The following is a 13,155-nucleotide window of genomic DNA, read 5'->3' as shown; positions in this document are numbered from 1 at the left end:
TTTGACAGCTAATTATTTAGTGCATTCTTCAGTAATCAGTATTAAAGTGTACCTTAGTCTGCTTTTTGGAGCTCTGCTCGCCTCTCAGAATGCTGGGGTCCATCGCTTCCACGTCTTTAATGACCAGTAAGAAGAGCTTCTCGCAGAAGCTGAACACAAACTGCAGTAAAACAGAGTGAAGAAAGAGAAAGTGTGGGTCAGATTTACTGTACAGACTTACGACAGTGGATTACACATGTATATAAACCTCATTTTATCAGTGCTTTTTTGGTATTTAGCTGATGCTCTTATCCAGAACAAAGAAACCCACAAATGTAAGTATTTTTCCTTGTTAAAAGTGACGATTAGCACTTTTATACTACCATAGTTTAACATGCAGTTTCAATGTTTTATAGCTGAATTCTTTGTAACAAGCATAATAAAGGTCGCTCGTAGTTTGTCTTAGGAGTTAGCTAGCTTATCTAACTTTGCCGTTCCACCTTAAATGGTGCAACAGACGGCAGAGGGTGAAGCATTTAAGGCGGAACGAAAACATCAAATAAAATAAAAGCGTCACAGAGCAGGGTTCATACACGTTTTAACCAACAAATTTCCATAATTTTCTCTTGACTTTTAGAACATCAGTGCAGACATGGACAATAAAACCAAAAATCAACTAAAACTATAGTTAAAATTGAATACAGTAGGTATAAAATGAATCAGATAAAATGTTGACACACAATCTTTAATAAACTGCTTGTGTAAACTGGGCTAAATTACTGAATTACTCTGAGCTCATGTATTTTATTAGCTCAAAATAGATTTCCTCTATCTATAAACTGAAAGACAAACATCGGTAGACCAAATTTTCATGACTTTTCCAAAACCTTTCGGGTATTTTTATTTTTCCAAAACTTATCCAGGCCAGGAAATAAGTATTTTCAAATTCTATGACTTTTCCAGGTTTTTCATGACCGTATGAACCCTCACAAAAGAATTAAAGGAATGGACAATAATAATTTCGGAACCATCTCCCCCTTTTATGAAGACATACAATAAAATACACCCTAAAGTTAACTTTAGTTAATCAGCAGCAGCAGCAGCAGTTAGGTTACTGAACTTTATTGAGCGCTCCTGATGACGTATCTATAGGGTGAATGAAGGGTTTCCCAATTCTTAAGGGGAGTTAACCCCTTTTCTTCTAACTCTGTTCTAAGAGGAAGTGTTACACTCAAAAAGAAGGGCATAGGAGTAAGTGTTAGAGTGGAGGGGTGAATTGGGATTGGGCCAAAGGGAGCTGTACCTGCTGACCCACACAGAAGGCCTGTGAGTTGAAGAACTGGATGAACTCTATGGACATCTTGTCGGTGTCGTACGGGTTACTGTCCGCATTCTTCTTCTGCAGGAAGTCGACCTCCAGAGTCATGGTTCCCACGTACTGCCTCGACGTGTCGAACGTGTAAGTAGCCACTGAGAGAGAGAGAGAGAGAGAGAGAGAGAGAGAGAGAGAGAGAGAGAGAGAGAGATCTATGCTGATAGCTATCATACTATATTAAGCTCATTCTGCTCAAAAATCTCAGTTTTAATTTTACCAAATTTTAAACCTCTGGAATATAATCAAGAGGAAGATGGATGATCACAAGCCATCAAACCACCAAACTGAACTGCTTGAATTTTTGCACCAGGAGTAAAGCAGCATAAAGTTATCCAAAAGCAGTGTGTAAGACTGGTGGAGGAGAACATGATGCCAACATGCATGGAAACTGTGATTAAAAACCAGGGTTATTCCTCCAAATATTGATTTAAAACTGATTAAAACTGATTTAGAAACTCAAGTGGTCTCTTATTTTTTTCCCAGAGCTGTACATGTATATATAAATATGTATAAATATACATGTCTTTCCATTAAATACTGCATTACGTGCACTTTAGTGTATTTTTTTTCCAGTAGCATTGAGGTGTACACAACATGTGCATCAATACACAAAGAAGTACATTTACAGTATACTTCAATTGCATTAAACATTATGTTTAAAAAACACACAAACTTAAATCTACTTAACTTCGCAGAAGATACACAAAAAAGAACTCAAAAGCACAAGTTAACGCTTTTATGTTGTAGCTTACAATTGAAATATACTTAAATTGCCATAAGTTGCTCCAAAATAGTACATTTAGTATGTATTTAAGTACATATTAATTTAATGTTGAAAGTATGTACTTTTTCATGTTAAGTATACTTTAAAGAATATATACTTAAATGCACTTTGCAGGGCTGTTAAATGTCGTATTTTGGGTTTAATTCTCTCATACTGGCCACTGAACATTTAACATGGCACCTCACGGCAAAGAACACTCTGAGGATGTGAGAAACAGTATTGTTGCTCTATATAAAGATCCTCTAGGCTATAAGAAGAATGCTAACATCTTAAAACTGAGATGTGCAAGGTCATCCATCATCATGGTCTGGAACTACATTAGCTACATTTTTTTTTACGCATCTCAAAAAAAATCAACAATTTATTCAAGTTAATGAGCCAGAAAAGGTAAATCAATTCAATCATTAGCACGACTACAGTTAGCCAAAAATGCAGCAGCTCCAGAACTTCCAGACACCAGAACATATGATCATATTACATCTAATGCAGAAAGCCTTCTCTGACTCCCCATTAGTCTTAAAGTTCAGCGTACGGTTTTATTATGGGTTTTTAAAGCACTATATGGGCTGGTGTCAATTTACACATCAAACCTGTTCCAGATTTACATGCTTCAGAGAGCTCTGAGCTCCACCAATCACTTCCTCCTGACGTTCCTCAACTCAAACAGCAAGTTAAAAAGTGATCAGATCACCTGTGACTGCTTTAAGTGTTACATTTAATATCAGATGACCGTCTTCCTTAATGTTCTTTATGTCTAATAAACCTGGGGTCCATAGGGTTAAGTTTTTTTTTAGTTTATTATTAAGAGCTAATGCAGAAACTATTGTAATTGGGATTGTTTGTATTATATGGTAAGCATTTGATTTGGCATATCTTGTGGAGTCCCACAGGGTTCTATTTTCAGGCCTATTGAAGTGATATTAATTATGACAATTACATAACTAGAAAAGAGAAAAGTTAGTTATATATGCTTTTATAAACATATATTTGCAAAACAACTGGACATTTTACACTGTAAACCCTAAAAAAATGAATTTCCAAACATTATCCAACTACTTTCAGTTGGATGAACATGTGTAGCCACATTTACACTCAGTTGAGTTGAATCAACTTACTTCAATAATAATTTTTGTAAAAAGTTTAGTCTGTTGCCCTTTTTCGCTTCTTTTCTATTGGCTTTTGAGTGTGTCCCCCCATTTTTGACACTCACTGTTAGTGTGTAGTCATTCCCCAAGGCTACCTTAGGTAAAGCTAATATATTATCATACATATTTATTAATAACTGGCCTGGCCTGGACTCTCTCTGTGTTGTAGGCTGTAAGAGCAAGCATCCTTTTCTAAGCTGCTAACTCTGTGCTGGCTGTACACTATACAGAAGAATTCAATAAAATTAACTTAAAACTTAGGCATAATAACTTATGGTAAATTACTAAGGTTTTCAGTAAACATAACTTTAATTTCTATTAAATTATTAAAGGCTATTAAATTATTTCCTCAAATTATTTAAGTAAATTTAACATATTCAGGCTTAAAATCTAGAGATACAGTTACATACAACCAAAACAATCCAAAAAATGAGAATTAATGTTCTGCAGCAAAATGTTCATGCAGCAATTTCAAAATAAGAAACATTAGACATTTAAAAACATCTAGATTTAATATGGCTTCACTTTGCAAAACCTGTTTTTTGCACTGCAAATAAAACTGACGGTACAGTCGAACGGTTCTTACCTTGCACATCTTGGTTGAGAGCGAGGCCAGCCCATTTCCTCTGAGACAGAAAATAAAAGAGTTACACATGAATCTTAATTACTACATATCACAACCTAAACTAGTGTAATTAAACTCAAATCCTGGGGACCCGGAACTGGATTGTAGAGACATGTCATCTGCTGGTGTTGATCCACTGTGTTTTATTATCAAGTCTAAAGTCAGTGCAGTTTTGTTTTCCCACAAAATCTTACAGCACTTCATGCTATAAGCATGCATTTCATTTTCCAGCAGGACTTGGCACACTGCCCACACTGCCAAAAGTACCTATTGATCTATATAATACTCAAATTTCCTTTATTAATGAAATAAAGTTACTTCTCAATGATATTAATTTTTTTAGATGCACCTGTATATTATGATACATGTATCACAATAGATCACATCATATATATCACGCAATATCATGCAAAGATGTGGGTCCATGTGGGGACTGAAGTTTAAAATCACGGGTCTAAACCACAAATATTTGAAATACATAAAACATATTCATTTAAATATAAACACAAACACCAATATATAACCGTCTCTTAACAAATGGCTCTATTATACATCAAATGTTATTTTAGCATTCATTATAAAGGGATATTTATCAGATTATTTAGCCAATAGTGCAGCATCTTGCTGTCAGAGGTGTCAAGTATATATTTAGTAGTGCACCATAGGCCTAAGCTTTTGTTCTTAATAGCTTTATTTTTCCTACATTATTTTTACTTTTATACTTAGATTACTTTGAAACCAGTACTTTTACACTTTTACTTAAATAGTAAAAAGCTTGAGTTGATACTTTTTCAACTTCTACAGAAATATTTTATTAAACTCTAGTATCTATACTTCTACCTACAGAGTAATGAATTGAGATACTTTTACACCTTTGTTTGATGTAAATCTGAGCCAGTGTGAGGAAGTAGCTGCAGTACCTGAGAGGCCTGGCTGCTGCCGGGTTTACAGGTGAAGGAGAGACAGTGAGAGGCAGTGAGAGAACAGAAGCATGCAGCGTAGAAAAAAAAAGCAGAAAGGGAAGAGAAAAACATACAGAAATAAAGCCATAAAAAAGCACTTTCTATATTAGTCTAATTCTGCACCCAATAAGCACACAGAACAGATGGGTTACAGAGAAAGACAGAATAACCAGAGCTTAGATTTAGTCAGTTTAATAATAATAATTATAATTTTAGTAGAGATAAAGCAGGGAATAATATAAAGTAGTACCGTATTTTTCGCACTATAAAGTGCACTTAAAATCCTTTAATTTTACCAAAAATCATCAGAGCTCCTTATAATCTGGTGCTCCTTATGTATGAATTCTACCAGTCAGGTATTAAGGAGCAGTAAAGCCACTTCGCTGAAGTACAGAGCTATAAGGGTGAGTTTTTAGTGTTTCTAGTTTCTCCAGCACTAAGGATGGAGCAGTATTATTAGCATTAGCCGCTTATCTTGCTAAGCACTAGCTTTGACACCGTTCAGAGATCAGTATTATCAGCCTGTAGCCTGATCCTAATCCGGCTAGCACTGTTGGAGCAGTATTAGCATTAGCCACTAACCTTGCTAAGCGCTAGCACTTTCACCTTTCAGAGGCGAGTATCATCGGACTATAGCCTGCTGCTAATCCTGGCCAGCACTGCTGGAGCAGTATTAGCATTAGCCGCTATACACACTAAGCTCTAGCTCTTACACCGTTCAGAGGTGAGTATTATAAGCCTGTAGCCTGATCCTAACCCCCGGCTAGCACTGCTGGAGCAGTATTAGCATTAGCCGCTAACCACACTAAATGCTAGCTCTTCATTTAGAGGGGAGTATATCAGACTGTAGTCAGCACATTTACTATGTTAAAGCAAGCTACGTCGGACAAACCGCTAGCTACCCTGGCTTACCAGGGTTACTCAGTGTAGTGCTATCGGGCAGCATTTACTAGCGCTAACTAGTTAACTAACAGCTTGCTGCTAATGCTAAATCTGTAAATCTAAACTTACTGTAAAATAACAGAAAAGCTTTAATCACCCAAATAAACAGTTTTTAGGAGAGAAATCTATGTAGATTAACGTCCAGCGCTTGTTTAACTTTTAAAGATCTTTTTTTTAATAATTACAGTAAATAATTCAGCTTTACAGCTGAATTAGAAGGAGAACATGGTGACACCCCTGTTCCTTACTAGTGTCGCATAATGAGCCTTATAATCCGGTGCTCCTTATAGTGTGAAATAGGGTAATAAAAAAAAGCAATTAAGCACAGACAGGAATGTGTAGTAATATTTAGTAATAAAGCAGACAGAAGTCAGATTTGTAAAATGTTATGATACCTGAGGCAGGCTGAAGGCAATGGTTCCAGACACCACGCTCTGATGCGTCTTTACAGTGAACACGTACTTATGAGTGGGCGTGGTCCTGATCATAACATGTCTAGAAAATATAAAATACTACATCAGTTACAGTTCATTCTTTAAACACAATGCAATATATTAGTGCTGGGCAGTATGACAAAAATATAAATCACAGCGTTTTTCAAGATTCTGAAGGATTCACTGTATATCACAGTATTTTTTATTATTATTATTATTTTTAATAGGGTTTTTTTTTTTTTTTTTGCATGTCTGGGCTTTTATATAGGTTTGTGAGTAACTGTACTGTTAGGAGTAATAAAATCAGACTTTATTATCAGAAAAACAGCTGAAGTATGTGAACAATAGACTTTAAAAAGAGATAGGCCAACAACTTTAACACAGCTTATTTAAAAATATATATATATTTTAAATAGGTCCATCAACCCTATAAACAAACCTAAAATACTCAAAATGTTTAAGTATTTAAGTATTTATTAAGTATTTATTCTTGAAGCCATTAGAGGCATTACAGTATTTATATAGCTGCTTATTAGTTTATCACAATTCCCTTTTTCCTCCAGTTAACAAATACATTCAGTTCAGTTTGCATTAAAATTATCCTTTGAGCTACAGTATTAATATATTTAATACATATATATTCTGGACTTGCTGAAGATGTGCAATAGATTAAATAGCATTGCAATAATCTAATTTCAAAGTAATAAATGCATGAACAAGCTTCTCAGTATCTATAGGAGAAATAAAGTCTCGAACCATAGCGATGTAAGCCATGACGTGTGATTTAAAACTAAATTTTAAACAACTAAACACATTGCTTGGCCTTTAAATGCATGTGATTTAAAACAATCTGAACATCATTTCTTTGTGTCTCACTTCTGATAACTAGAGCGTCAGTCTTTTCTTTATTTATTTCATGGTATAAAATTAGTAAACACTACATCTGTATCATCTGCGTATTGATAATAACTTCTTTTATATTACCTAATGACAAAAGGTAATTGAAGCACATTAAGATTAAACAATAAAGGCCCAAAAATCGATCCTTGGGGAATCCCACAGTATTATAATTGTGTGTAGAGGTAGAAGTACCTAACGTAATATAGTAACCCTGACCCACGAGGTTGGGAAACACTTTCTTTATAGTATTGTTTATAACATCTGGTGAAAAAAAACTGTGTGTATATATTTAATAATCATGAATATATATATATATATAAAACACTCACTGGCCAGACTTTAGATCCCTCTCATTCGCTACCACACAGTTAGTCAGCGACAGGTCATCTGTCGGACATCGCGCCGCTTGCATGGTCATCTGGATGGGAACGAAAACAAAAACAAGAAAACAAAATTAGACCTTATAAATTATACACAGAGTTCAGATTATGATGGAATTTTACTGGAGAATACAAGACGCAAAAGAGAATAATTTTAAACCAGGCAGGTGAATCCGATTCCAGGTTACGTTCAGTCAGAGAGAGAGACTATGAGTGGTTTTACTATGAGTGAATGAGCTACTGAGCTCTGAGTTTCCTCTTCTGAAGTCTCCATTGCTCCACCAGCCTCTCGCGTTCAGTAAAACTGAGCTGGAATCTCTTTTAGAGGCTGTACGTGTGACGTAAGTACGTAAAGACGCGTGACTTGGCCTGAAGAAGATAAACTCCCACGAAAAGTGACCCGACACCCCAGTTTTTAGAATTAATATATAGTTAGGTTTAGCAGGGATGGTGGTTTCAGCACACTGGTACCATTAAACACTATATTTTATCCATATTCTTCTCCACTCAGAAATGCTTCTGCTTTCAGTTTAGAAACTAAATAATACAGACTGCCACTTTAACCCACACTTTATATCACTAAAATAATGTTTCAATTTGAACATATGCAAAAAAAAAAAACACCGCCACTATCCCACAACAACCAACCTAAAAAGAAATTTCAAATTGCACATAAACTGCATTCTACAATTAAACCAAGCGTATTTGACCAAGATGACAAAACATGATGGGCCTCGTCTCTTTCACAGTACACAAAACTGCATTTAGACAGAGCGTGGCTACAAATATAACCATATAAAACTTATTTCAGTTAAATAAACTTAAGATAGGTAAGGACAAACACAGTAAATCCAATATTAGCAAATATAATGAATACATTGAGGTTTTGGTGTGTGGTTTCCATGATCAGTGAACAGCTGGTGTGTGCATGGATACTGCTGAACATGTTCCAGTCTGGTTGTATGCTACTGTCAGCAACTAGCGAGAGTGCCTCTTTGAGGGGGATTCTGATAACACTGCTGTTGTACTTTCCTGCATTGACCATCACAGAATTTAAAATCCCTACAATATCTTAAAAAGATTAATAAATCATAATTTTAGCAACACAATGTCCAAAAAAAAATGTCCAAAGGTCAATGAGTGCATAAACTGCGTGTTAAGTGTCAGGCACCTGACCAACATTCTCAACATCCCCAGCACTTAGAAGAGGAAGCATGTTTTTAAATGCTGATTTAATCATTCGTAAGTGACAGCAACAAAAAAACAAATCTAGATTTACTGTTTCAACTTTAATCTTTTTCCTGTTTTACTAATTTACATACGCTGTTCTGCAGTAGAGGAACTGATCATAGCTGGTTAAAGCAGTTTATCCTCTTTTACTTTCTCTTCTTTCAGTGAAGAAGTAAAACTCAGGTCACTCAGTTTCATTCCATTTATATCTTCAGAACGTACATAAACTGTCAGAATTTATAGTTATATACACTGAAATGCTAATAATAGATACAACATGCTTGAGCTTTTCTACTAAATAATAGTTTAGAGATTTAAAATATTACTTCAGTTAATAAATAAATAAATAATCCGAATTCAACCATTCCCTAGATTAAAAATCTTATCTAACTCCTCAAATTAGGTCTGTCATTATAACAAGTTTAGTTTGGACAATATTTTATCCAATTATTTTATTTTTAAAATCAATGTTTTTAAACAATGTTCACATGCCAGCACATTCATTTCAATTGGCTCTCATTCATGAGAAATCTATAATGAATGAAGTCTAATCTAAAAATATTAATTTATTTGATTTATAATTTTTATTATGACTTTAATCTCATTATATCAGGACTAAAATCTTGTAATATTACAACTTTACTTTCGTAATATTATAACTTTCACAACCTCACAATATTACGACTTTAATCTCACAATATTATGACTTTTATCTCTTGTAATATTGTGACTTTAATCTCGCAATATTGCAAATTTAATCTCCGATAATGCGACTTTATTCTCATAATGTTTTTACTGTATTCTTGTAAAATTACGACTTTAATCTCGCAATATTATGATTTTAATCTTGCAATATTACAACTTTAATCTTGAAATATTACGACTATAATCTCACAATATTATGCCTATAATCTTGCAATACGATCTTAATTGTGTACTATTATGACTTCAATCTCGTAATATTACGACTTTATTTTTGTAATGTAACGACTTTTTCTTGTAATATTACAAATTAATCTTATGATATTACAACTTTATACTCGCAATATTACAACTTTATTTACACAATATCTCGCCTATGATCTCGTAATATTACGCCCATAATCTTGCAACAATACGACTTTAATATTGCAATATTACCACTTTAATCGTAAACTCAACTGTTTTATTCTTTTTTAATGGCCCTAAAACTCTGTGGTGTAAAACTGGAGCTGCAGTAATCAGTGTGTTTGCTATAACTGCAGTAAACGGTGATTTTAACGCTTTTTAAAGCAGAATTAAGAGTTTATTCATATTAATAATCAGCTGAGCACACAGACAGTCATAAGACCCGCTCCGCTCTCCTTCCGGATCATTCCCCTGCACCGAGCCGAGCTGATCCCCCGGCCAGGCCGCTAAACAGCAGCTCCTCACCCCGCTGTTCCCCCCCACACAGTTCCGTACAGCAGAAACACTAAATAAACTCCGATAAATAATAAATTTACTCACCCAGGCAGCCATGACTGCGCCTTTACCGATCCCCAGCGCCCAAACCACAGCCGGGTTACTGAGAGCCGGCCCACTGATATTATAACGCTACATCACCGCCCACCGACAGGGGCCGCTGGAGAGGGAGACCAAAATGAATGGGAGTGAATGGAGCTAAACAACAAAAACACAAATTAAAAATATTAACTAATTAATTATCCAGTATATTCATTTAATTTTAGAAAGAATAATAAAGTTATCAAAATATCTAGTTATTAAAAGTTTTAAATAATTTTGTATATTTTGTAATAATTTTGTATCCATCTCACTACAAGTACTGTAATCCCTTATCATCAATATTTTTCTCACCTTTTTTTTTATCTACTATTTATTTGATATTTATTCATTGCTACTCTTTGTGCAATAATACTGGTCCACCCTACCATAATCATATCTCTATGCACTAAATGTATATAAATAAATATATATATATATATATATATATATATATATATTTTGTTTACTATATATAATTTTTTAAGTATCTTTTATATATTTTCCTGCAATAGTTTTTTTTTTTTTGTATAAATAGATTTATCATTATTTGTTTATATTTTTTCCTGACCTGATTCTCTGTCCTTTCCTCCGTACTGCTGTAACACTGCAAATGTCCCCATTGTGGGATTAATAAAGGATTATCTTATCTTATCTTATCTTATCTTAGAATTTAAAGAATCAAATGAAAATGCCACTAAACCCTAACGTTATATCATTTTTTTCTATTAATAGTAATAGTTATTAATAAAATGTTTTTCTTTAAAGTAGTGAAACATACCAGTCCTTTATACATTTTACATTTTTAGAAACATTTCCTTACCTTTAAAAAAAAACACTTTTATTGTGGTTATTTCTGCCTCTGCCTGCAGCGTGCTCTCAGGTTTAACTGTGCTATAGGCGAGGATAATGTGTGTCTGTGTACTTTGGTACGCAGATACTCACAATAAGAAGATTAGTTAAACAATAAACAATAATACTTCAAACTCTACTGAAGTAATTTAAACTCAAGTATCTATATGTCTAACTTAAGAGTAATAAATGGAGATACTTACAATTATGTACATACATAACTAGCTCTAGACCAGAATAGGGTGTTTTCTTGGAGTGACCAGCTGGATTTCTAGGCAGCGTTGTTTCCTCAGACACTGTAAATTGTTGTATTTTGCAAATATTGTAAAACCCAATAAACCTATGATTTAAAAATAAAGTAGAATAAAAGATTTCACTAAAGCAACAAAGAAAACTTACCTGTATATTTATATATTTTAACGATAAATAGGTTTTATGCAGTAAAGATGTATAAATTACAGTATATATAAATATATATATTCAATTTAATAAACATTTATGAATACATTTTGCTCAGTTGCTCCATAAAACCCATTCATTCTGAACTCGACAGCGCCCTCTGGTGTCCGACTAACTCTGTATTATTAACGTATAGAGTAGGTATTCTCCTCTGTATATGCTCTCTGTTTACTCACACACACACACACACACACACACATACACACACACACACACACACACACACTACACACAACCACAACCACACGCACCGCTGGATGACGCTCATGCTGCCAGCAAACCGGAAGACTGGATTATCAAAATAAAAGACGCACCTACCAAAATAAGAGTCTGTTTAGTATTTTAATATTTATTTAATGTAAAATCAACGTTCAGTTAAGTTTTTATTCAGAAAAAATAATCAGAACCGTTTTCACATCTTAATTGTTTTTAAACATTTCATAAACAAAATATTATATTATTATTATATTCTCTTTTCACACTTAAAACATATAGAATCTTTAAATTTGCTGCAAAATAATGGTGTTGAAATGCTGTATATTCTACAGACTAAAGCAGAAGAAACACTTTTCTATAAAACCTATAAACCGTTTTCATATGATTTTCGGTTAAGGCTACTGCTCGTTTATAAATACATCAATAATTCAGTTTAACATCCTCATCACAGTTTATACTCCATCAGGATTAAACTCCACCTGAAAAACTCTGCTTATTACATTATATTTTAACCAGCAAATCAGAGTGACCCACAGTGTAACTTAATGTTCACTCCTGTTTAGTTTAAAATTACATTAAAATTAAATGACAGTGATTAAAAACACTAAACTTAACGTTAGCATTAATTAATTTAGCATGTAGCTCTTCACTACACTCTAAAAAACAGAGGTACGATATGAGTACTTTTTTGTACTCGAAGGTACACTCTTTATAATTGTACACTCAAAGGTACAATATTGGTCTTTACGGGGTCAGATTTGTTCCCTCTGAAGTACAAAGTCATTTCTAACAGCAATAAGTACAAATTTGTACCATTTAACCTGCAGCCAAAAGGTACATTCAGTATTCTGCATCACTGTACTAATAAACAATATATATTTACATTGCACATTTTTTATTTGAAAGCCAGACAATTTTGTATCATCAAGTTTTTGAGCCATATTCAGTTGATGATAATGTTTATAATCTTTATAATCTTTACTGCCACAAAAACCATGGGTACAAAAAAGGACTTTCACTGAAAGGTACTTTTTTGTGCCTCAATATAAGGTACAGCCCCAGCGACAAGCTTTGTACTCTTTTAAGTACAAATCTGTACTTATATTTCTTAGAGTGTATGAAGGCATTTTAGGGCCACTCAAAAAAAAAGTATATATATGACTTTATTCTCGTAATATTAGAACTTTATTCTCATAATATTACAACTTTATCCTCGTAATATTGCAACTTTATTCTTGTAATATAAAGACTATTCTTGTAATATTACAACTTTATTCTTGTAATATAAATACTTTATTCTTGTAAAATAAAGACTATTCTTGTAATATTACAACTTTATTCTTGTAATATA

At 33.7% G+C, this 13,155-nt stretch overlaps 1 protein-coding gene across 1 annotated transcript in view; it reads right to left on the bottom strand.

Annotated features, from left to right (window-relative positions):
* Positions 1 to 10,351, bottom strand: part of nsfb (N-ethylmaleimide-sensitive factor b) — a 48,011-nt gene extending 37,660 nt beyond the window's left edge. The window contains exons 1-6 of the mRNA XM_049464644.1: positions 10,245 to 10,351; positions 7,476 to 7,564; positions 6,208 to 6,307; positions 3,870 to 3,909; positions 1,283 to 1,449; positions 53 to 160 (exon numbers count right to left, since the gene is read on the bottom strand). Of these exons, the coding sequence (XP_049320601.1) occupies positions 53 to 160; positions 1,283 to 1,449; positions 3,870 to 3,909; positions 6,208 to 6,307; positions 7,476 to 7,564; positions 10,245 to 10,256 (516 nt within the window). The 5' untranslated portion in view covers positions 10,257 to 10,351. The remainder of the gene's footprint in view (positions 1 to 52; positions 161 to 1,282; positions 1,450 to 3,869; positions 3,910 to 6,207; positions 6,308 to 7,475; positions 7,565 to 10,244) is intronic.
* Positions 10,352 to 13,155: the final 2,804 nt, after the last annotated feature.

Source organism: Astyanax mexicanus, chromosome 15 (assembly GCF_023375975.1).
Source record: "Astyanax mexicanus isolate ESR-SI-001 chromosome 15, AstMex3_surface, whole genome shotgun sequence".
NCBI classification, from domain to species: domain Eukaryota; kingdom Metazoa; phylum Chordata; class Actinopteri; order Characiformes; family Acestrorhamphidae; genus Astyanax; species Astyanax mexicanus.
The sequence above is the reverse complement of the archived record's forward strand: the minus strand, read 5'-3'. Positions and strand labels throughout refer to the sequence as shown.